Source organism: Mustela nivalis, assembly GCF_964662115.1.
Source record: "Mustela nivalis genome assembly, chromosome: X".
Lineage (NCBI taxonomy): Eukaryota > Metazoa > Chordata > Mammalia > Carnivora > Mustelidae > Mustela > Mustela nivalis.
Window position 1 is genome coordinate 20,208,188 of NC_139040.1, and position 24,865 is coordinate 20,233,052.

The window sequence follows — 24,865 nt, forward strand, 5'->3', positions numbered from 1 at the left end:
CGGGTCATGATCCCAACGTCCTAGGATCGAGTCCCACATCGGGCTCCCGGCTCAGCAGAGAGCCTGCTTATCCCTCTCCCTCTGCCTGCTTGTGCTCTCTATCTCTCGGTCAAATAAATAAATAAAATCTTTAAAAAAATATTTTACTTATTTATTAGAGAGAGAGTGGGGGGGGAGGAGCAGAGGGAGAGGTATAAGGAGACTCTGTGCTGAGCACAGAGCCCAGCGTGGGGCTCAATCCCACAACCCTGAGATCATGACCTGATCTGAAATTCAGAGTCAGATGATCAACCCAGCCACCCAGGTGCCCTTCGAGTTCATCGATGGTGTGTGGTGTAAGATAAAGGTCTAAATGTATCATTTGCTTATGGATGTCCAGTTGTCCTAGCAGCATTTGTTGAAAGGACTGTCATTTCTTTTTAAAAAAAATTTTAAAGATTTTATTTATGTATTTGACAGAGAGAGAGAGAGAGAACACCAGCACAGGGAGCAGCAAGAAGAGAGAGAGGGAAATGCAGGCTCCCCACAGAGCAGGGAGCCCGATGCTGGGCTCAATCCCAGGACTCTGAGATCAAGACCTGAACTGAAGACAGATGCTTAACCCACTGAACAACCCAGATGCCCCAGGGCTGTCATTTCTACATTGAATTGCCTTGGCACCTTGTCAGAAATCACTGACCATAATATAAAGGTTCATTTTGGACTCTCCATTCTGTTCCATTGATTTCTCTATTATCTTCATGTTAGCATCACAGTCTTGATAACTGACTTTACAGTAAGTTTTGAAATATGGAGGCAAAAATTCTCCCACTGACTCTCTTTCAAGTTCATGTTTGTTATTCTGGATCATTTGCATTTCCATATCCATTTTAGGATCAGCTTGTTAATTTTTTTTCAGCTTGTTTATTTCTGCAAAAGAAAAAAAAGGCTGCCAAAATTTTTATAGAGATTCCATTTAATTTATAAATAAATTTGGTGAGAATTGTCATCTTAATAATACTGAGTCAGTTCATGACATGGAATTTCTCTCCGTTTATATAGATCTTTAAATTACCTCAGCAATTTTTGGTGTATGTTTTGGTGTATATTTTTAAGTATTTTATTTTCTTTGATGGTATTATAGAATTATCTTCATTTCATTTTCACAGTTTTTTCATTGCTAGTATATGGAAATAAAATTTATATTATTTATCTTTTTTAAAAAAATATTTTATTTATTTATTTGACAGAGAGAGAGATCACAAGTAGGCAGAGAGGCAGGCAGAGAGAGAGGAGGAAGCAGGCTCTCTGCTGAGCAGAGAGCCCGATGTGGGGCTCAATCCCGGGACCCTGAGATCATGACCTGAGCTGAAGGCAGAGGCTTAACCCACTGAGCCACCCAGGCGCCCCTATTATTTATCTTTTATCTCATATTCCTGATAACCTCACTTAATAATCTAGTAGTGCTTTTTTGTGGATTTCATCTGAGTTTATATTGGCGATTGTCATCTCTCAAAAGAGCCAGTTCTGTTTCCTCCTTCCCAATCTGGATGCTTTTTATTTCTTTTCCTTTCCTGATTGCTCTGGCTTAGTAATCTCCAGTTCAGTGCTTAATCTGAGTGGCAAGAGTGGGCATTCTTGACTGTTTGCAACCAAAGTGGGAGAGCATTCACTCTTTGACCATTGATACTATGATGATGTTATGATGTGAGCTATAGACTTTTCTCATGTCCATTATCAGTTTGAGAAATTTACCTTCTATTCTGACTTTGCTGAGAATTTGTTTTTATTTGTGGTAAAATATGCATAACATAAAATTTGCCATTTTAGCCATTTTAAGTATACATTTCAGTGGTATAATGTACATTTACATTGTTGCACAGTCATTACCACCATCTACCTCCAGAACTGTATCATCTTCCCAAACTGAAACTCTGTTCCCATTAAGCATTTCCTCCTCCCAGCCCCTGACAACCACTATTGTAGTTGCTGTCTCTATAACTTTGACTACTCTAGGTACCTCATATAAGGGGAATCATATATTTGTCCTTTTGTGACTGGCTTATTTCCACTTGTCTTCAAGGTTTATCCCTACTGTGACATGTGTCAGAATTTCCTTCTCTCTAAGACTGAATAATGTTCCATTGTGTATGGTGTGTGTGTGTGTATGTGTGCGCACACTATATTTTGTTTATCCATTCATCTGTCACTGGACACTTGGGTTGCTGCCACCTGTCTTCGTCCATTTGGGCTGCTGTAACAGATTACCACAGACTAGGTGGCCTGTAAACAGCAGAAATTTCTTTCTCACATTTCTAGAGGCTAGAAATCCAAGATCAAGATGCTAGTATGGTCAGATGAAAGCCCTCTTCCTGGTTCACAACCAATGCCTTTTCTCTGTGTTCTTACAGGGCAGAAGGGGCTAGGGAGCACTGTGGGATCTCTTTCATGAAAACACTGATCCCATTCATGAGAGCTCCACCCTCATAAATTAATCATCTCCCGAAGACCCCACCTACCAATGTGGTTGGGGCCCATCACCTTTGGGAATTTGGATTACAAGGTATGAATTTTGGGGGACATATTCAGACCACTGTACCACCTTTTGACTATTGTGAATAATGCTGCTGTGAACATGGGTGTACAAAGATCTGTTGGAGTCCCTGCTTTCAATTCTTCTTTTTTTAATTTGACAGATCACAAGTAGGCAGAGAGGCAAGCAGAGAGAGAGGGGGAAGCAGGCTCCCCGCTGAGTGGAGAGCCCGATGCTGGACTCGATCCCAGGACCCTGAGATTACAACCTGAACTGAAGGCAGAGACTTTAACCCACTGAGCCACCCTGCTTTCAATTCTTTTTGGCATATACACAGAAGTGGAATTGCTGGATTATATGGTAATTCTATCTTTAATTTTTAATTTTTTGAGGAATTGCCATATCATTTTCTGCAGCAACTACACCAGTTTACTTCTCAGCAGCAATGCACAAGCATTCCAATTTCTCTACATCCTTGCTAATACTCTTTCTTTGGTCTTTCTTTCTTTCTTTTTTTAATACTAGCCAGTCTAATGGGTGTGAAGTTGTTCTGTGCCCCAGTCTTAATTTATAAAGATTACTGAGTGGCAGCATGGAGAGATTGATGCCATTGAAAGAATATTTTAATGTTACTTATGGTTACTCTAGAAATAATAGACAATATTCCTTTACCTTAATCATCCCAGAGCCAGGTACCAGGCAACCAGAGAACATTCCTGTAGTTCAGAGCCTGCCAAAATTATTTAAACGACCCAATCTTAAACTGTTTACGCTGCCTGTCTTGCCATTCCCAATTAAGTCAGTGGCCTATACCTATCCCTCCTTTATCATACAGTCACCTTTATAAATGAACGCCTGGGCATAGAACAGTTGGCACAGTGTGCTAGGTGACTCAGGGTTCAACGGAGGGGGCTTGCTTCTAGACTGCTCTTGGCTTACTGACTGGCTTTACCAAACAATGGGTGCTACCAGGGAAGGCGTGGCTGGCTCTTGGCATGTTGGCACTCTGGAGGCTACTGGTTCATGATATACCTGCTGGACACTGCCATGACCTTCCAGCTAAATCAAGGAGAACCTCGAAAGCATGAACCTCCATGGCACTCCTCACTTAGTCTGGGCAGCTTGGTCCACTGGGCCAAATCTGATTTCCCTGGTTTGACACACATAGGTTCCAAAGGTTAAAAAAAGGGGAGGGAGTTTAGCTACCTAGAAATATAGGCCATTTTAAAAGGAAAAAAAAAAAAAGCTTAAATTGGGACAGGGATGGCCCCAGTGAGAGTTTCCTTAGAGGCATGGGGTCCGTTTTCTCTCCCCCTTTCTCTCTTACCAGCTGGAGACAAAAACTAAAGACTGTGGCTTCAGGTGGCTACAAGCCTATAGCACAGGGGGAAAAAAAACAGGAAAAAAAAAAGACCATGGTTTTTGGCCCATGGGGATACAAGGCCAAGGGGAAAAAAGGCAAACTTTAAACCTTATGTACTGAGCAAATGCAGGTCTGACAAACATACTGCTAGCCCTAGATTACTTATTGATTTTATTTTCTTAAACATTTTTATTTATTTGAGAGAGAGAGAACAAGCAGGGAGGAGGAGCAGAGGGAGAGGGAGAATCAGACCCCTACAGAGTGGGGAACCCAGTTCAGGACTAGATCCCAGGACCCCATGATCATGACCTGGGCCCAAGGAAGATGCTTAACCAACTGAGCCACCCAGGCGCCCTTATTGATTTTATTTTATTATTTATTTATTTATTTTTTAAGATTTTATTTATTTATTTGACAGAGATCCCAGGACCCTGGGATCATGACCTGAGCTGAAGGCAGAGGCTTAAACCACTGAGTCACCCAGGTGCCCCTTATTTTATTTTTTAAAGATTTATTTATTTATTTAAGAGATAGAGGTGGGGGAGGGGCAAAGGAGAAGGAGAGAGAATTTTTTTTTTAAAGATTTTATCTATCTGTCAGAGAGAGAGAGTGAGCACAGGCAGACAATGGCAGGCAGAGGGAGAAGCAGGCTCCCTGCCGAGCAAGGAGCCTGATGTGGGACTCAATCCTAGGACGCTGGGATCATGACCTGAGCTGAAGGCAGCCACCCAACCAACTGAGCCACCCAGGCGTCCCAAAGGAGAGAGAATCTTAAGCAGACTCCAAACCTAGGGCGGAGCCTGATGTAGGACTTGATCTCACAAACCTGTGATCATGACCTCAGCTGAAATTAAGTCAGACATTTAATCAGCTGAGCCACCCAGGTGCCCCAGCCCTGGATTACTTACTGCTTTTAAAGATTTTATTTATTTATTTGACAGAGAGAAATCACAAGTAGATGGAGAGGCAGGCAGAGAGAGAGAGAGAGAGAAGCAGGCTCCCTGCCGAGCAGAGAGCCCGATGTGGGACTCGATCCCAGGACCCTGAGATCATGACCTGAGCTGAAGGCAGCGGCTTAACCCACTGAGCCACCCAGGCGCCCCTACTTACTGCTTTTAAAACAAACTTCTAGGGACTCCTGAGTGGCTCAGTTGATTGGGCGGCTGCCTTTGGCTCAGGTTGTGATCCTGGTGTCCTGGGATCGAGTCCCGCATTGGGCTCCTTTCTTGGCAGGGAGCCTGCTTCTCCCTCTGCTTCTGCCTGCCATTCTGTCTGCCTGCCTGTGCTCACTCTCTCTCTCTGACAGATAGATAAAATCTTTAAAACAAACTTCTAGGTACAGGGGGAGAAAATGAAATGTAATTAAGTAATTATATATGCATATAAAATATTATAATATAAATATATAATAGAGAAATCATATATATATGCATATATGTGATATATATATATAAAACTAGTTTAAAACAAAGCCCCAAATTTGATCGAGTTCAAGTCCAAAATTAAATGCTAAAGAATTTGTATAAGTAAATGATAAAAAGACTGCTGATTGGCTATTGTGCCTCTACAACCTTTGTTCTGAATTAACTTTAACATTTGCTAAACTACATCAATTGATAAGGCCTTTATGGACTTAATCAAGATGGGGCTCAAATTGTAGCTGTATCTGGGAATCTCACTGAACTTCAGCATTCTGTCCTCTATAATCTTAAGAAGGTAACTAAATATAAAGTGAAGAAAAAAATTGGTTTGTTTCACTCTAATTGTAGCCTTATCTAAGTTTCCAAAATTATAATAACCATTGACCTAAAATATTCCATTTAGACATATGTGGTCTGACACAATAAATAGTAACTTAAAATTAAAGTAGGTCTTTGACAGTAAACCGCAAGTGTTGGAGAGGATGTGGAGAAAGGGGAACCCTCTTATACTGTTGGTGGGAATGCAAGTTGGTGCAGGCACTTTGGAAAACAGTGTGGAGATTTCTTTTTTTTTTTTTTTTTTTAAAGATTTTATTTATTTATTTGACAGACAGCGACCACAAGTAGGCAGAGAGGCAGGCAGAGAGAGAGGAAGGGAAGCAGGCTCCCTGCCGAGCAGAGAGCCCGATGTGGGGCTCAATCACAGGACCCTGGGATCATGACCTGAGCTGAAGGCAGAGGCTTTAACCCACTGAGCCACCCAGGCACCACCAGTGTGGAGATCTCTTAAGAAATTAAAAATAGAGCTTCCCTATGACCCTGTAATTTCACTAATGGGTATTTACCCCAAAGATACAGATGGAGTGAAAAGAAGGGCCATCTGTACCCCAATGTTCATAGCAGCAATGGCCACAGTCGCCAAACTGTGGAAAGAGCCAAGTTGCCCTTCGACAGACAAATGGATAAGGAAGATAGGGCCCATATATACAATGGAATATTACTCAGTCACCAGGAAGGATGAATACCCAACTTTAGTATCAACATGGATGGGACTGGAGATTATGCTGAGTGAAATAAGTCAAGCAGAGAAAGAGTCAATTATCATATGGTTTGACTTACTTGTGGAGCATAAGGAATAACATAGAGGACTTGGGAGAAGGAGAGAAGTGAGTTGGGGGAAATTGGAGGGGTAGATGAACCATGAGAGACTGTAGTCTCTGAGAAACAAACTGAGGGTTTTGGAGGGAAGGGAGTGAAGTGTTGGGAGGGCCTTGGTGGCGGTTATTAAGGAGGGCACGTATTGCATGGAGCACTGGGTGTGGTGTATAAACAATGAATCTTGGGGGGCACCTGGGTGGATCAGTGGGTTAAAGCCTCTGCCTTTGGCTCAGGTCATGATCCCAGGGTCCTGGGGTCGAGCCCTGCATCAGGCTCTCTCCTCAGGGTGGGGAGCCTGCTTCCTCCTCTCTCTCTGCCTGCTTCTCTGCCTGCCTCTCTGCCTACTTGTGATCTTTCTGTCAAATAAATAAAAAATATTCAAAAAAATAAACAATGAATCTTGGAACACTGAAAAAATAAAATAAAATTTATAAAAAAACATAAAAAAGTAGGACTTTGGGACTTACAGATTGGCTTAACGAAATGGAACCCCACTGACCCCCAGTTAAAATCATTAGCCTGGCCCAATATAAGTTAAAACAGGGGGATCAGGAATTAAGACTCACTATACAAAACCTAATTAATAAAGGGGTGTATATCTTCACTACTTCTTTGATAGCCATTTTTGCCTGTTCTTAAGTCTAAAAAAAAAAAAAAAGAGTTGTGTATGGGTGGGTATTCCTCATGGTAGATCACTACTATCTTTATGCTATGGCCCCTACACCAGACATCCAATATTATTAAAATTACTGATTTGGTCAGTGAATAACTGGCAAATATTTTGCTCTTATAGATTTGGCTACCATTTTCTGTTCAGTATCTATTTCAACAGCCTCTCAGCTACAGTTTGCTTTTTCCTCTGAAGGGACACAAACACCTCCAGGCTACCCATGGGACATCTCAACAGATGTGCCATCACACACAATCTTTACAGACAAGGTCTTAACTACATCTACCTTCCTATAGGAGCACAGGTATGACATTACACTGATAATCCTCCAAGGAGATTCAGTAAATACACTCATTAAGGACATACCAATCCAACATCTTTCAGTCTGTCTTGGGTTCTGATGACAACATATTTCTCTTTTACAAATTTTATTCCCAAATTAAAATTGACAGGCACTTTTGTCAGTCACTCCCCCTCCCCCTGCCAAGCTCCTTCACCAAAGACACTTTGGCAATGTCTTCTCATTCTTGCTGCAGTCTGAGCCACTTCTGATGGCTGTAAGTTGACCAAGGGCTTCAGGTACAAGAACCACCCCCCAATCTCATACGATACACCATTAAAACAAAACAAAACAAAACAAAAATGACTGGCCATCTTCAGGGCTTTCCTAAAAATAGAGGCTTTCATAGACCTGAGCCTGTGATCCTACATACTCTGTTGCCCAGTATGCTTTGAGTCATGGAAACAGCATCCCACAAACTTGGCACAGCTACAGAGGCCTTCTTAAAAGAGGATGCAAGCACACCTGGGCTTTCTGACATATTCTGCTTGCAGGAGGGGGTGACTTTCCCTGTCCTCAGTCCCTTGCCAGATGCTAAGGTACTAGAAGAAGTCACCCCTCCCCCAAACGCTTGGATACCTTGGAAACCCCCTGGGGTTAACTGAGTGAGCAACAGTACAGTACGTTTATCCCAATGGCACTGCTGACTGTCATACGTGATTGAGCTAAGTGAAATGTTGCTGCTTCCCATCCTTTAGCTAGGATATCCCTCATAAAAGATGGGACCCAAAAAACAACACACTTAGCCAAACTTCAGGCAGTCATCTTAATACTGGATGCCCCAGCCAAGGAATGGTACTATTTTTACATTTATTGTAAACCGATGGGCATTGCCTTAAAATGGTCTCTTTCAGGTTAAAGAACTCCAGGAATCTCTTGCCTTATGGAAACCCAAAATATGAAAGGACTCACATTCTCTAAATATAAGGCCTTGCCAAAATACTCATTACCTTTGGAGTTAGAAACAATAATAATAACCAAGGTACACATTTCATTTCTTAAAATATATGATTCCTGGCTCTTGGAAAAGACACTCAACAGAACTTCAGTGTCTCTAGTAGGTCCCAAATAGCCTCTTTAACTAAGAGACATAATGGTCTTCTCAAACAATTCCTTTTCAAATTTCAGTCTCTATGAGTCTCTATCTCACCCCAGGCCTTAACCAATCTTTATAAATTTTTGATCTTGCTCTATTCCATGGGGACTGGAGGCCAAATCCAGGGTGCATATTCTCCTAGGACCGTTAACTATAGATTGTCCCATAGGCAGGTCAGCTGCTCATCTGATATATAACCCATTTGAACCTAAACTTCCACCCCAAATAAAAAGCCCATTAAGTGTAGCTACATACTGTGCCAGTGATTGTAGTCTTATTACCACAGGTCTGGATACTTTCATTTGTTTATAATCTGGAGGCCCAACTGCCCAAGTAAGCCATTGTTTCAACCAAACATGGCAAATGCTAAGACCCACATCAACCCGAGTAGGTAACCCCTTAAAAAGGATACCCCAAGGGACGCCTGGGTGGCGCAGTTGGTTGGACAGTTGCCTTCGGCTCGGGTAATGATTCCAGGGTCCTGGGATTGAGTCCCACATCGGGCTCCTTGCTCAGCGGGGAGCCTGCTTCTCCCTCTGCCTCTGCCTGCCACTCTGTCTGCCTGTGCTCACTCTCTCTCCCTCTCTCTCTCTGACAAATAAATAAATAAAATCTTTTTAAAAAATTAATTAAAAAAATAATAAAAACAAAAAAAATGCTTAAAAAAAAAAAAGGATACCCCCAAGTCCCTAGATGACATTGCCCTGGTCTGGAAACTTACTGCTGGAGATGACATCACTTCAGACAATATCACCTCAATCCAAGACCTCACCACTGGAGACGACTTCACCCTAGGTGCTAAGACTTCCAAACAGTATGCATGAACTGCCTCTCCTAAGGCACAAAATGGACACAGGACATTTTTGCTTTTCTTCCTTTGATATTAGGGATCCTATTATGTTCCTGAGCTCAGTGTCTGCAGAGCTCACGATCCTGCTATACTTCTTGCTCTTTGCTAAAATGTACACTCCTATACTCCCAGGTCTAAAGGGAAATCTGGTAGCAGTTATCGCTATCTGTGTCATTCTTAAAAGTATTGGTGATTATTGTGTTCCCCAGAAGACACCTGCTTCTTATTAGTAAACTTCTAAATCAACTAACTAAACTAAACTAAAACTAAATTTTTAGTAACAATATTTTTAGTAAAAAGTGCCTTTTACTACTCTCCTCCAGCTATCCACCACAATCTCCTGCCTTGCATCTCTGACCATGACCACCACAACCACTCCTTCCCTTTAACTACACACAAATACCACTAATCTTTACCTAGACTTAGCAGTTCATACCCTCCAATAACACAACTTCCAGGCCCACCACCTTAACATGAGCATATTTCTAACACACTTTACAACTCCACTAACATGTCGTTAGATACCTCCTAAGTTTCAAATCCACTTTCTTAGCTAAGGCCATAATAAGTAAGAAACCTAGTTATGCGCTGACCTACAAGGATTCATCCCTTTACTTGTGTTCCCCCTTCTTCTTATTCCCATAATAAAATGTCTTTTCTCATTTGGGACAACTTGAGCCCTACTGCTGAAAACCTCTATTACCAGCACCCCAAAGTTTTCTTAATATTATTTCTTTTTAAAAGAAGATTTATTTATTTATTTTAGACAGACAGAGAGGAGGGAAAGGGCAGAGGAAGAGGGAGAGAGAAGTTCCAGCAGACTCCCTGCTGAGGGAGAAGCCCCAACACAGGGCTCCATCCCATGACCCTGAGATCATGACCTGAGCTGAAATCAGGAGTTGGACGCTTAACTGATGAGCTACCCAGGCACCAGCCCCCCATCCCATTTTTAAATCTAGTATGGTCATCTGTTTTTATATAATTTACATTTAATATAATTAATATAATTATTGATTATAATATAAATATATTTATAATTGCCATTTTGCTATTTTATGTCTCATGTGTTTTTTCTCTTCTATTTCTTCTTTACCTACATTTGCATGAGGTTGATATTTTGCAATTTCCTTTTTTTTTTAAGATTTTATTTATTTGACAGACAGAGATCACAAGTAGGCAGAGAGGCAGGCAGAGAGAGAGGAGGAAGCAGGCTCTCCGTGGAGCAGAGAGCCCGATGGAGGGCTTGATCCCAGGACCCTGGGATCATGACCTGAGCCAAAGGCAGAGGCTTAACCCACTGAGCCACCCAGGGGCCCCGATATTTCGCAATTTCTATTATCTCTATCTTATGTTTGCCTTGGGCTCAGTTTGCTTTACTTTTTATAGATTCTTAAGGCAAAAACTTAGATTATTGACTTGAGATCTTTCTTCTTTTCTCCTATAATGTCAAGCTATAATTTTCCCTCCATGCATGGTTTTAGCTCTACCTCATATATTTTTAACACATTGTGATTTGGTTTTCATTCAGTTCAAATTTCTTTCTAATTATCCTTGAGATTTCTTTTACCTGTGGGTTATTAGAAATATATTGTTTAATTTGCAAGTATTTCTGGATATCCTAAATTTCCTTCTATTATTGATTTCTTTTTTTAAAGATTTTATTTATTTATTTGACAGACAGAGATTACATGTAGGCAGAGAAGCAGGCAGAGAGAGAGGAAGGGAAGCAGGCCCCCTGCTGAGCAGAGAGCCTGATGTGGGACTTGATCCCAGGACCCTGAGATCATGACCTGAGCCGAAGACAGCGGCTTAACTCACTGAGCCACCCAGGCACCCCTATTATTGATTTCTAATGCCATTGTCATCAGATACATACATTGTATAATTTCAATTAATAAAATTTTTTTATTTTTAAAATTTTAATCCTTTTAAATCCATTGTAGCTTGTTTTATGGCCGAGGATAGGCTGTAAATGAAAACAATATTAGATGTTCCATGTACGCTTGAAAATAAAATGTGTATTCTTTTGTTGTTGGATGGAATGTCCCCTAGATATCATTTAGAGTAAATTTTATGACAGTGTTGTTCAGGTCTTCTTTATCCTTGCTGATTTTTTTCTCTAATTGTTCTATTAATTGTTTTTTTAAAAAATTTTATTCAAATTCCATTAATTAACATATAGTGTATTATTAGTTTCAGATGTAGAGTTTAGTGATTCATCAGTTGCATAGAACACCCAGTGCTCATTACATCAAGTGCCCTCCTTAGTGCCCATCACCTAGTTTCACCTCCTCCTCCCACCTACCTCCCCTCCAGCAACCCTCAGTTTGTTTCCTATAGTTAAGAGTCTCTTATGGTATGTCTCCCTCTCTGATTTTGTCTTACTTTGTTTTTAACTCCCTTCACCTATGATCATCTATTTTGTTTCTTAAATTCCACATAGGAATGAAATCATATAATTGTCTTTCTCTGATTGACTTATTTTTGCTTAGCAAAATATCCTCTAGTTCCATCCATGTCATTGCAAATGGTAAGATTTCATTTTTTTTGATGGCTGAGTAATATCCCATTGTGTGTGTGTGTGTGTGTGTTTGTGTGTATGTGTGTGTGTGTATTTGTCACATCTTCCTTATCCATTTATCTGTCGATGGACATCTGGGTTCTTTCTGTATTTTGGTTATTGTGGACATTGCTGCTTGTTCTACTAATTATTGAGAGTAAGATATTAGAGATTATTCTCCCTTCAGTTCTATCAGGTTTTGTATCATTTATGTTGGGGCACCTTTGTCAGGTATGCATTTATAATTGTTATGTCTTCCTGATGAATTGACTCTTCCTCACTATAAAATGTCATTTTTTTCTCTAGTAATACTGTTTGTGTTAAAGTCTATTTTATATGATGTTACTTGTGGTAGGCAGTATTTTAAAGATGGCTACACAAGATTCCTGTTCTCTTCTTATTCATTCAGATACTAATCTGGATACTGTTATGAAGTGATCAATTTTCCAGATGTAATTAAAGCCCTAAGTCTGGGGCGCCTGGCTGGCTCAGTCAGTAGAGCATGTGACTCTTGATCCTGGGGTAGTGAGTTCAAGCCCCACATTGGGCATAAAGCTTACTTAAAACATATATATTTTTTTGAAAAAAACCCAAGTCAGTTAATCTTATACAAAGATCATCTAGGTGGAACTGACCTAATCAGGTGAACCCTGTAAACACAAAGGGTTTTTCTGGCTGGTGCTAAATTAGGTTGACAAAGATTCAATGCCCAAGAAAGATTTAAAGCTCTATTGCTTGTGGAAAGATAGTAGGGACCATGTGTCAAAGAAATGGGGACCTCAGTTTTATGGCTGCCAGGAATGGAATTTCTGCCAAAAACCTGAAGTTGAAAGCAGATTCTTTGAACTTCAGAGCAGATGCTTTTGTTTGTTTGTTTGTTTAGAAGCAGATTATTCCCTAGGGCTTCCAGATAAGAAGCCAGCCTGTCCAACACTTTGATTTTTCCTTTTTGAGTCCCTAAGCAGAGAACATGCCTGGACTTATGGCCTGTAAGACTGTGAACTAATAAATTGTTACTGTTTCAAGCTGCTAAATTTGTGGTCCTTTGTTACAAGCAATAGAAAACTAATGCCTTGGGATAGCTGCTCCAGCTGTCTTATGGTTACTTACAGTTTGCACACGGCATATCATTTTCCATTCTTTCAACCTATCTGTGCCTTGAATCTAAAGTATCTGTTCTAGACAGCCTGCAGTTAGATCCTCTTTTTTTTTAAGTAGGCTCCCCACCCAGCATGGAGCCCAGCATGGGGCTGGAACTCCTGAGCCTGAAATCAAGACCTGAGCTGAAATCAAGTGTTGAATGCTTAACTGACACTGAGCCACCCACGTGCTCCAGATTCCATTTATAAATCTAGTCTGATCATCTATTTTTATTTTAATGTTTATTTCATTTACATTTAATGTAATTATTGATCATAATATAAATGTCATTATTTATAACTACCATTTTGCTATTTTCTATGTCTCATGTATTTTTCTCCTCTATTTCTTCCTTACTGTCTACTTTTGCACTAAACAGATATTTTCTAGTGTGCCATCTTAATTTTCTTTATTTACTCTAATTGTTGAATTATTTTCTTAGTGGTAGGTCTGGGAATTACAATATACATCTTAACCAAAAACAATATACTTCACATTAGTCCTAACTTATTTCTGGTAGTGTATAGAAGTGCTTTAATATTACTTCCTTTCCTCTCCCTTCCTTTGTGCTATTATCACATTCATCACTTTTTAATGTAAATCTACCAATATTTTAATAATTATTGTTTTAGGGGCGCCTGGGTGGCTCAGTGGGTTAAGCCGCTGCCTTCAGCTCAGGTCATGATCTCAGGGTTCTGGGATCGAGTCCCGCATCGGGCTCTCTGCTCAGCGGGGGCCTGCTTCCTTCCCTTCCCCTCTCTCTGCCTGCCTCTCTGCCTGCTGTGATCTCTCTCTGTCAAATAAATAAATAAAATCTTTAAAAAAAAATAATTATTGTTTTATGCAGATGACTTTTAAATCAGTTGTGAGAAGGAAAGAAAAATATGTTTATGTTGTATTTTATGTTTTCCTATGTAATTACATTTACTGGTGTTTTCTTGCTTTGTGTGGGTTTGAGTTACAATTTCTCTTCAGCCTCACAAAGTTCCTTTTTTTTTAAATTTAAAAAAAAACCCTTTTTTGGGCGCCTGGGTGGCTCAGTTGGTTGGACGACTGCCTTCGGCTCAGGTCATGATCCTGGAGTCCTGGGATCGAGTCCCGCATCAGGCTCCCAGCTCTTTGGGGAGTCTGCTTCTCCCTCTGACCTTCTCCTCACTCATGTTCTCTCTCACTGTCTCTCTTTCAAATAAATAAATAAAATCTTTAAAAAAAACCCTTTTTTATTATTTTTTTTAGCCTGATGAATTTCTAAAAATTTCTTATAAGGCAGGTCTGATAGCAATTAGTTCTCCCAGGCTTCCCCCCTCCCCGGGAATGTCTTTTTCTGTGGGGCCTTCAATTTTTAAGGATTATTTCGGTGGGTTTAGGATTATTTTTTACTAGCAGTGTTATTGAGATATAAATCATATAACATACGATTAACTCACTTAAAGTGCTCAATGGTTTTTAGTATATTCACAGAGTTGTACAACCATCACCACCATTAATTTTACAACATTTTCATCACCCCCAAAGAAACCCTGTAGCATTTGCAGTCACTCCCCATCACCTACCCTCTAGATAATTCATGTAAATGGAATTATGTCATATGTAGTATTTTTTTTTTTAAAGATTTTATCTATTCATTCGACAGAGAGAGAGAGATCACAAGTAGGCAGAGAGGCAGGCAGAGAGCTAGAGAGGGAAGCAGGCTCCCTGATGAGCAGAGAGCCCGACGCGGGGCTCGATCCCAGGACCCCAGGACCATGACCCGAGCCGAAGGCAGAGGCCCAACCCACCGAGCCACCCAGGCGCCCCATATGTAGTATTTTATGACTGCCTTCTTTCACTTATTTTCAAGATTCATCCATGTTGTAGCATATATCAGTACTTCATTTCTTTTTATTGCTGAATAATATTCCATTGTTTGGATACACTATGCTTTGTTTATCCATTTATTAGTTGATGCACACTTTTTGGCTATTATGAATAATGTTGCTATAATCATTCATGTACAGGTTTTTTTTTATTAATTTTTTATTTTTTATAAACATATATTTTTATCCCCAGGGGTACAGGTCTGTGAATCACCAGGTTTACACACTTCACAGCACTCACCCAAGCACATACCCTCCCCAATGTCCATAATCCCACCCCCTTCTCCCAAACCCCCTCCCCCCAGCAACCCTCAGTTTGTTTTGTGAGATTAAGAGTCACTTATGGTTTGTCTCCCTCTCAATCCCATCTTGTTTCATTGATTCTTCTCCTACCCACTTAAGCCTCCATGTTGCATCACCACTTCCTCATATCAGGGAGATCATATGATAGTTGTCTTTCTCTGCTTGACTTATTTCGCTAAGCATGATACGCTCTAGTTCCATCCATGTTGTCGCAAATGGCAAGATTTCATTTCTTTTGGTGGCTGCATAGTATTCCATTGTGTATATATACCACATCTTCTTGATCCATTCATCTGTTGATGGACATCTAGGTTCTTTCCATAGTTTGGCTATTGTGGACATTGCTGCTATAAACATTCGGGTGCACGTGCCCCTTTGGATCACTACGTTTGTATCTTTAGGGTAAATACCCAATAGTGCAATTGCTGGGTCATAGGGCAGTTCTATTTTCAACATTTTGAGGAACCTCCATGCTGTTTTCCAGAGTGGCTGCACCAGCTTGCATTCCCACCAACAGTGTAGGAGGGTTCCACTTTCTCTGCATCCTCGCCAGCATCTGTCATTTCCTGACTTGATTTTAGCCGTTCTGACTGGTGTGAGGTGATATCGCATTGTGGTTTTGATTTGTATTTCCCTGATGCCGAGTGATATGGAGCACTTTTTCATGTGTCTGTTGGCCATCTGGATGTCTTCTTTGCAGAAATGTCTGCTCATGTCCTCTGCCCATTTCTTGATTGGATTATTTGTTCTCTGGGTGTTGAGTTTGCTAAGTTCTTTATAGATTCTGGACACTAGTCCTTTATCTGATATGTCGTTTGCAAATATCTTCTCCCATTCTGTCAGTTGTCTTTTGATTTTGTTAACTGTTTCCTTTGCTGTGCAAAAGCTTTTGATCTTGATGAAGTCCCAATAGTTCATTTTTTCCCTTGCCTCCCTTGCCTTTTGCGTTGTTCCAAGGAAGATGTTGCTGCGGCAGAGGTCGAAGAGGTTGCTGCCTGTGTTCTCCTCAAGGATTTTGATGGATTCCTTTCGCACATTGAGGTCCTTCATCCATTTTGAGTCTATTTTTGTGTGTGGTGTAAGGAAATGGTCCAATTTCATTTTTCTGCATGTGGCTGTCCAATTTTCACAGCACCATTTATTGAAGAGGCTGTCTTTTTTCCATTGGACATTCTTTCCTGCTTTGTCGAAGATAAGTTGACTGTAGAGTTGAGGGTCTATTTCTGGGCTCTCTATTCTGTTCCATTGATCTATGTGTCTGTTTTTGTGCCAGTACCATGCTGTCTTGATGATGACAGCTTTGTAATAGAGCTTGAAGTCCGGAATTGTGATGCCACCAACGTTGGCTTTCTTTTTCAATATCCCTTTGGCTATTCGAGGTCTTTTCTGGTTCCATATAAATTTTAGCATTATTTGTTCCATTTCTTTGAAAAAGATGGATGGTACTTTGATAGGAATTGCATTAAATGTGTAGATTGCTTTAGGTAGCATAGACATTTTCACAATATTTATTCTTCCAATCCAGGAGCATGGAACATTTTTCCATTTCTTTGTGTCTTCCTCAATTTCTTTCATGAGTACTTTATAGTTTTCTGAGTATAGATTCTGTGTCTCTTTGGTTAGGTTTATTCCTAGGTATCTTATGGTTTTGGGTGCAATTGTAAATGGGATTGACTCCTTAATTTCTCTTTCTTCTGTCTTGCTGTTGGTGTAGAGAAATGCAACTGATTTCTGTGCATTGATTTTATATCCTGACACTTTACTGAATTCCTGTATAAGTTCTAGCAGTTTTGGAGTTTTTATGTGGACATAGGATTCATTTTTTAAAGATTTTATTTATTGGTGGGGGGAGCACAGAGGGCGAGTGAGAGGGAGGAGCAGACTCCCGGCGGAGCAGAGAGCCCAACATGGGGCTTGATCCCAGGACCCCAAGGTCATGACCTGAGCCAAAGGTAGATGCCCAACTGACTGAACTACCCAGGCTCCCCTAGACATAGGCTTTAAATTCTTTTGGGTATATACATAAGAGTGGAATTTCTGAATCATACGATAACGCTATGTTTAACCTTATGAGGAACTGCCGAACTGTTTTCCAAAGTGGTTGCAGCATTGTACTTCCCCACCAGCAGTGTGTAAGGATTCCTATTTCTCCACATCCTAGCCAATACTTGTTATTACCTGTCTTTTTGGTTGTAACATCATCTGTGTTTATAAATAGTATTTCTTGATATTTTGTAATACATTTAGACACTTAAAAATTTGAAATATACTAAATATTGTTTTACTGATTCTCTGCTTTATGAATTCTGAACTTTTAAAAAAGATTTTATTTATTTATTTATTTGAGAGAGAGTGAGAAAGCATGAGAGGGGGGAGGGTCAGAGGGAGAAGCAGAGCAGAAACTGAGCTCCCTGTTGAGCGTGGCTCAACCAGCTGAGCCACCCAGGTACCCATGAATTCTGAACTCAAAAAATACTGGTATTTATCAATACATATTTCAGTATTAAACAAAGAAGGATCCCAAACTCTCATTTTTGTTTTGATTATTGCAATAAATAATTGCACTTTCTTTTTAAAAAAATTATTTATTTATGACAGAGAGAGATAGCAAGAGAGGGAACACAAGCAGGGGGAATGAGAAAGGGAGAAGCAGGCTCCCTGCTGAGGGGGGAGCCCGATATGGGGCTTGATCACGGCACCCTGGGACCACGATCCGAGCTGAAAGCAGACGCTTAGTGACTGAGCCACCCAAGTGCCCCAATAATTGCACTTTCTTATAAAATCTTGCATGGCAAATTATCTTCAGAACTTAGAACTAGGGAATGAGGGCAAACTTTTTCACTACTTGTGTATTCCATCTACAAAACTAATGAGAGCTATGCAGCTCATTCCTTCTTTGTGCTGGCTGTTAGAAAGCTTAAAGCTAGTTTTGCTTAGTCACAAATTCTTGCAAAACTGTTTAACTTTTATTTTCATCTTCTATGTTGTGGATGTTGCTTTTATACCTCTAAATTTAGTGGCAAACTTTCAGAGGGAAATAAGGTATAAAGAAGTAAATAAACAAATGTTCAGTAAGTACCCTTGGTCCACACAGCAATCCCAAGGTGGTAGGGTAAATATTCCCAGCTCTATACATAATGAAATGAGGCAATAAAAAGTGATTTGCTGGGGCGCCTGGGTGGCTCAGTGGGTTAAGCCGCTGCCTTCGGCTTAGGTCATGATCTCAGGGTCCTGGGATCGAGTCCCACATCAGGCTCTTTGCTTAGCAGGGAGCCTGCTTCCTCCTCTCTCTCTCTCTCTGCCTGCCTCTCTGCCTACTTGTGATCTCTCTCTGTCAAATAAATAAAATCTTTAAAAGAAAAATAAAAAGTGATTTGCTTATAGTCAGAAGCTTAGAAGTGGCAAAACTGATACCAGAATACGGATCTTGAAAGTCTCTCATTTCAGTTTTTTACACTACCTCATCAACATTCCATCATCATGGTTAAGAGACACTTTCTGATATCTGGAAAGTATTCAAAAGAAGCACCTATAGAACTAACACTTAAATGTGATAGATCCCCATGGGAAGCTGTTCAATAGACCATCACAGTGATTGAGATAATTTTAAATGTTCTTTAATTCAGTCCCTACAATGGCCTACCTCTGTATGATAGGGAAAAAACTACCTTTTTTATTCTTCAGTGATGATCTGTGATTCTATTTATTACTAATATTAAGATTATCAATTTGTTGCTAATGCTAAGAAAGATGGTATAAAACATAAAAATCTAGTAATTGTTTGATAATATGGGCCATGGTATCTGGTATCTGCAGTTAGCTTAATTAAGAATAGGAGACAATATTTCCAAACAACTCCAATCTAGAGTAATTTATAGGAATTGACTTTATATTTCACTGCATTATATTTTATAGTCATATAAAAAATTATTTGGCTATATGGAATTTATGCATTCTCCTTAAAGAAAGTGAATAACTATTGAGATAGTTATAGAAATGCATTTGGTATTCATTACTAGTATACTGAATAGAATTTAGGTTTTAGTGCCAGATACAATGTGAGAACGCCATTAGCTAAAAGTTACACTGACCATTGGGTGATTTCTGGGAATTTAAATTCACTTATGAAGTTGAGCATATAAATTATATGTGGATTGCAGATCTATGTAACAATTACAAAAACAGTCTAAACATGAATAGGAGAATTTAATAAATTTTCTAGAACTGTCTCCTATCCTCATTCTATCTCCACTTCTAGACTTGAGTGTTGTGGACACTGGCCAAGTTTGGTCCAAAAAATGAGCTCATTACTATGAATTAATAAGCATCACAAACATGACTTAGTTCACTATGTGCTAAGTGACAGGACCCTGTAGTTGAATACATATTTATTTTCTAGAACGGTAAGAAGCATTAGAAGTTGCATAGTTTGCCTCAGTCATTTTATAGGTACAAGAAATAAAGATGAGGTGAAGGGGCTTTCCCCAAATCTCATAAGTTCATGGCAGAGTGGGGACTATAACCAAACTGATTCCCGATTGAAAGCTATTTCCTCAATACCATGATACTTCAAGCCACAGTTTAAAATGCAGTTGATTTGCAGCCTTGTTTAAGCTTTGTGCTTAAAAAAATGAACATGATACAGCCTAAAATAGCAAAAAGTTTTGGTGAATTCATATTTTTTAAAAGAATATTATTTATTTATTTATTTTAAGTGGGTTTAATGCTTTAACTCATGACCCTGAGATCAAGATGAGACCTCAGATCAAGAGTCAGATGCCCAACTGACTGAGCCACCCAGGCGCCCCAAGCTCACATTTTTAGATTACGGCCGACTAGAAACCAAATACAATAGCAATGTTACCTATCAAAGCATATCATGGAGAGGTTATTAAAAAGAAAATATAATGATGATAACCTTCACGTTCTCTAGGACTTTTTAAGAATCACAAACTGTTATTAGATATATTAGAGTCACTAAAATTATTTTCTAGAGTAATTTTTGAAACTAAACTAGATTACTAAAAAATTACTTTCATGCGGAAAAAGGAACAAACAGCTGGAAGAGGAGCTAAAGAAGTTTTAATAGCTTTTTAAAAAAATCTATTTCATTCCCTGAAAAATGCACTAACTCGAACTTCACAAGTTGACTATTACATATGAATAAAGGGAAGAAATAGAAATCCATCCAGTTCTGGAATCATGGATTGAGTTTTGGAAGATGGTTTGGTTTTGTGATCTTTTTTGCTGGTCCTTTCTTGGCATTTACTATCTTCTGATTAGCTGGATTATGTCTTCCTGCTTTCACGTGATTATCTTTAATTCTATGAAGTTGATCCATCTGTTGCCTTTTAGAAACTTGGTGTGAGCCAGAGATGTGAGACATTTCAGCTAGGTATGCGCGGCGTTCATCATTGGTTTTGTGGTAAGCTCTTGACTCTTGTTCCAGTCTAAGGGCACAGTTTTTCACTTGATTTTCAAGACTCCTTTTTTCTTTTTCTAGCTGTTTAAGTAATGTATTTAAGGATTCCACTGGCATTCTCTCATAGACACGAATAGAAGCTAGTCTATCTGAAGGATTTCCACGGATTTTTTCCATTTTCTCTTTGAGAATAACAATTTGCTTTTCTAGCTGAACATTCAGTTCAAGTTGCGCTTCATAACGGGTTTTCCATTCACCACCTTCATTGTGAGTATTGAGTTTGGCTTCCAGTTCCACTATCTTGTGTCTTATTTCAAGTATTGAGAGCTGTACCAAGTCTTTCATATGGATTTCTTCCAATAACTCCAGTTTAAGGCGATCAGTGCTCATACCTTCAAAGTTGTCTCCTCTACCGTCCCCCATGGTGGCAGGTCAGAGACCTCCCACACCCTTCTCCTCAGCACAACTTACAGCAGAATCCCTGAAGGGACACCCAGAAGCTGGGGAGGAGAAAGTGTTGTTATGAACTGTTGCCACAGTGACCTGACTCCTAGAATTCTTGGTGGAGTTTTCTCCCCAAGCACTTTGAATATGTCATAATACCACCTTCTTTTCTCCATTGTTTCTAATGAGAAGTCAGCTGTTAATCTCATTGTGGTTCACATGTGATTTTCCTCTTGCTATTTTCAGGTTTTCTCTTTGGCTTTCCCTCTCTAGCTATAAATATCTGTGTATTTTTTCTACTCAGAATTCATTAAACTTGGATGTAGATTGGGTGTAGGGCATTAACTTGGATGCTGTGATTAATGCTTTTCATTAGATTCGTGGTTTTCACTCATTATTTCTTCATGTACTTATGCCCCACTTTCTTCCTCTTCTCCTCTGGAACTCCCATTATGCATATGTGGTGTGTTTGATGGTGTCTCTCAGGCCTTTTGAGGTTCTTTAGTTTTCTTCTTCTTCTTTTTTTTTTCATGTTGTTTCTTTAGATTGGATAGTATCTATTGATCTACCTTTTAGTTCACTAATTCTTTCTTCTATCAGCTCAAATCTGCTTTTGAGTCCCTTGAATGAATTTTTCAATTCAACTGTACCTTTTAATTCTAGAATTTTTATCCATTTCTTTTTTATAATTCATATCTCTTTGTTAATGTTCCCTATGTGATAAGCCATTGTCATTACACATTCCTTTTATTCTTTAAATAAGGTTTATTTTAGTTTATATTTTTAATAGCTTATTTGAAGTTCATATGTACTGAATCTATCATGGAGGCCCTCCTGCAGATAATTTGTATAAGCTGCTTTTCCCCCATGTAAGGGTTACACCTTGTTTCTATGTATGTATGTATTTATCTATTTATAGAGAACTTTTTATTACTTCTATGTAAAGAAAATTCGACAGCATCCACTCAGCCCAGTTTGGTAGCCAGTTCTTTAGCCTTCGCCTTTTCTAACTTGGCATTGAGAGACATCAACTTTGGAACCAGGACATTGCCTTCCCAATGACAATATATCTCATTGTATCTATCATTGTAATTGGTCTTGATGGCTTCCACTGGCTTAACCAGAGCTCCCTTGTCTTCTGAGTTAACCTGTATGAAGGCAATAGTAGTGTAGGTCTTCCTGTCGACCAGATGCCCCAGTATGGCCTTCCCCTTGATAATGCAGTAGGGAACTCCAACTTACAAAATAGGGCAGGCAGGAAGACAACCAGCTCAGTGGGATCCACATCATGTGTAATCACTACCAGCTGAGCCCTCTTGTTTTCCACTAAGGTGGTGACAATATTAATCCCAGCTCGAAGGTCAGGCAGCCTCTTACTGGGGACATCCACTTTGCCAGCAGCTGTCTTCTCACCCTGGGCCAACAATCTCTGCTTCTTCTGCTTTGTCTCTGGTCTGTATTTGTGGGCCAGCTTAAGTCGTTGAGTGGCGGTTTGAAGGTTCAAGGCCTGGGCGAACTTGTTAATCACTGGAGGCACTTTCAGATGTTTCCAGAAAATAACCCTTTGCCACTCCAGCCACATGTAGTAGGGCCATTTGACAAAGTGGGTGAGATCCCTTTGGGGCTGGATGTCCTGTCCAATGCCAAAATTCTTGGGCTTTTTCTCAAACAGGGGATCGACCACCTTCTTGGCCTCCTTTTTCTTCAAAACAGCAGGGGCCGGGGCTGCCACCTTCTCCTTCACCTTCTTTCCTTTCAGCATCTTGGGTGTCTGGAGGAGAGCTATTTTTATTTTTTTATATTGCACTATGTTCCTTTGTTTTTGCTTAGTGATATGCTTGGATTAATTATGTAGTGTCCATCTCCCCTGTGGTGTGTGACAACTGGAATCTTTGCTCAGTTTTTTGCTGTTGCTGTTGTTGTTAACATTCTTGTTCTTAATTTTTAAGCCTAGCCACCTAGGTTTCACCCTTGGGTCATGATAGCTTGTGATCAATTATTTGTCAGAGATTTTGCTCAAACACTTTGAGCCAACAAGGTTTCCACCCTTTCCCAGGAAATGTATGCATGTGTTGGTACACTCATTCTAAGTTCAGGCAGTTTACAAGTCTTCCCTGATTTTTATTTTCTGCTTATATAAGGCCTAAGTTCGGCCATCTCTGATCTCCCTTGAGCATATGTGCAGCCCTTTGTATGCATACAGCCTTCCAGATCCTCCAGAATATAGTCTATTCTATCTAATATTCATATAGCTGTCCTGACATATTTTGAAAAGATGTTTATGTATTTATGACAGAGAGAATACATGCATAAGCAGGGGTTGGGGGAGAGGGAGAAGCAGGCTCCATGCTGAGTGGGAGACTGACATGGGGCTTAAACCCAGGACCCCGATATCATGACCTGAGTCAAAGGCAGACAATCGACTGAGCCATCCAGGTGCCCCCATTTTTAACCATTTTTTACTCTTACATTTAAAATGTATCTCTTGCGGGGTGCCTGAGTGGCTCAGCCAGTTAAGTGGCTGGCTTTGGCTCAGGTCGTGATCCCAGGGTCCTGGGATCGAGCTCTGTGCTGGGCTCCCTGCTCGATGGAGAGCCTGCTTCTCCCTCTGCCTGCTGCTCCCCCTGCTTTTGCTCTCTCACTCTCACTCTATCTCAGATAAACAAATAAAATCTTTAAAAATAAAATGTATCTCTTACAAGCAGCATATGGTTGATTTTTTTCATAAAATCAATTGTGTCTTTGTTTGTTTGTTTTTTAAGTAAGCTTTATGCCAAACGTGGGGCCTGAACTCACAACCCAGAGATCAAGAGTTGCATGCTCTACTGAATGAGATAGCCAAGCACCACTGGACCATTTCTTTAATTGGGACATTAGTCTAATAATATTTCATGTTAATTATTGGCATATTTAGATTTATGTCTGGCATCCTCTTTGTTGTCTATTTATTATACCTGTTCTTTTATTTCTTTCTTGTCTTATGTACTTTTATATTTATGAAGTTTGTTTTAGATAAACTTTTTATTTTGGAATACTTTAAGGTTTACAGAAAAGTTGCAAAGATAGTACAGAAATTTCCTGTAAATCCCTCACCAAGGTTCAATTTCCCCTAAATTTCAATTTTCCTGAATGTTCTCATTTGTTGTTATTAGGAAATGAACATTTCTACATCTTTATTAACTAACCTTCAGATTTTATTTGAATTGTAATAGTCTAAATAGTCTGCTTCAGGATGCTGTCTATAATACCACATTGCATTTAGTTGTTATATGCCTTTAGTCTCCCCTGATATGTGACAGTTTCTTAGTCTTTGAATTTCATGACTATAACAGTTTTGAGCAGAATTTGTCAGGCATTTGGTAGAATGTCCTTCAATTTGTGTTTGTCTCATGATTAGATTAGGTTATGGGGTTTGGAGAGAGTGCACCACAGAGATGAAGTGCATTTCTCATCACATCATATCAGAGGGTGCCTGCTAACAAAATGACTTATCACTGGTCATATTAACTGTGATTAAGATGTTATCTGCCAGGTTACTTCACTATAAAGTTATTATGTTTTCCCCTTCCCATACTGCATTCTTTAGAAGTGAGCCATTAAGTATGTCATGTTTTTTTATTATTCTATTTTCCATCTTTAGTTTACTGGTAATACATTCTTTTATTATTCTTTTAGTTGTGAACCTAAAAATTACATGGATTTTGACTAGAACCTACCTGCAATTACTACT

The 24,865-nt window shown here is 39.6% G+C and overlaps 1 protein-coding gene and 1 pseudogene across 2 annotated transcripts; both read right to left on the reverse strand.

The window, feature by feature from the left end:
• Nucleotides 1-20,347: 20,347 nt before the first annotated feature.
• On the reverse strand, nucleotides 20,348-21,229 carry LOC309855846 (coiled-coil domain-containing protein 169-like). Its single transcript, XM_082716495.1, has one exon. The coding sequence runs from the start codon at nucleotides 21,112-21,114 to the stop codon at nucleotides 20,470-20,472; it is 645 nt and encodes a 214-aa protein (XP_082572621.1). The 5' UTR covers nucleotides 21,115-21,229; the 3' UTR covers nucleotides 20,348-20,469.
• Nucleotides 21,230-22,100: 871 nt separating this feature from the next.
• On the reverse strand, nucleotides 22,101-22,897 carry LOC309855855 (large ribosomal subunit protein eL8 pseudogene; annotated as a pseudogene). Its single transcript has one exon. The product of its transcript is annotated as a large ribosomal subunit protein eL8 pseudogene (transcript).
• Nucleotides 22,898-24,865: the final 1,968 nt, after the last annotated feature.

Excerpts from the sequence above, each read along its gene's own strand:
- LOC309855846 (XM_082716495.1), bottom strand. The coding sequence starts at position 21,114 with ATGGGGGACGGTAGAGGAGACAACTTTGAAGGTATGAGCACTGATCGC.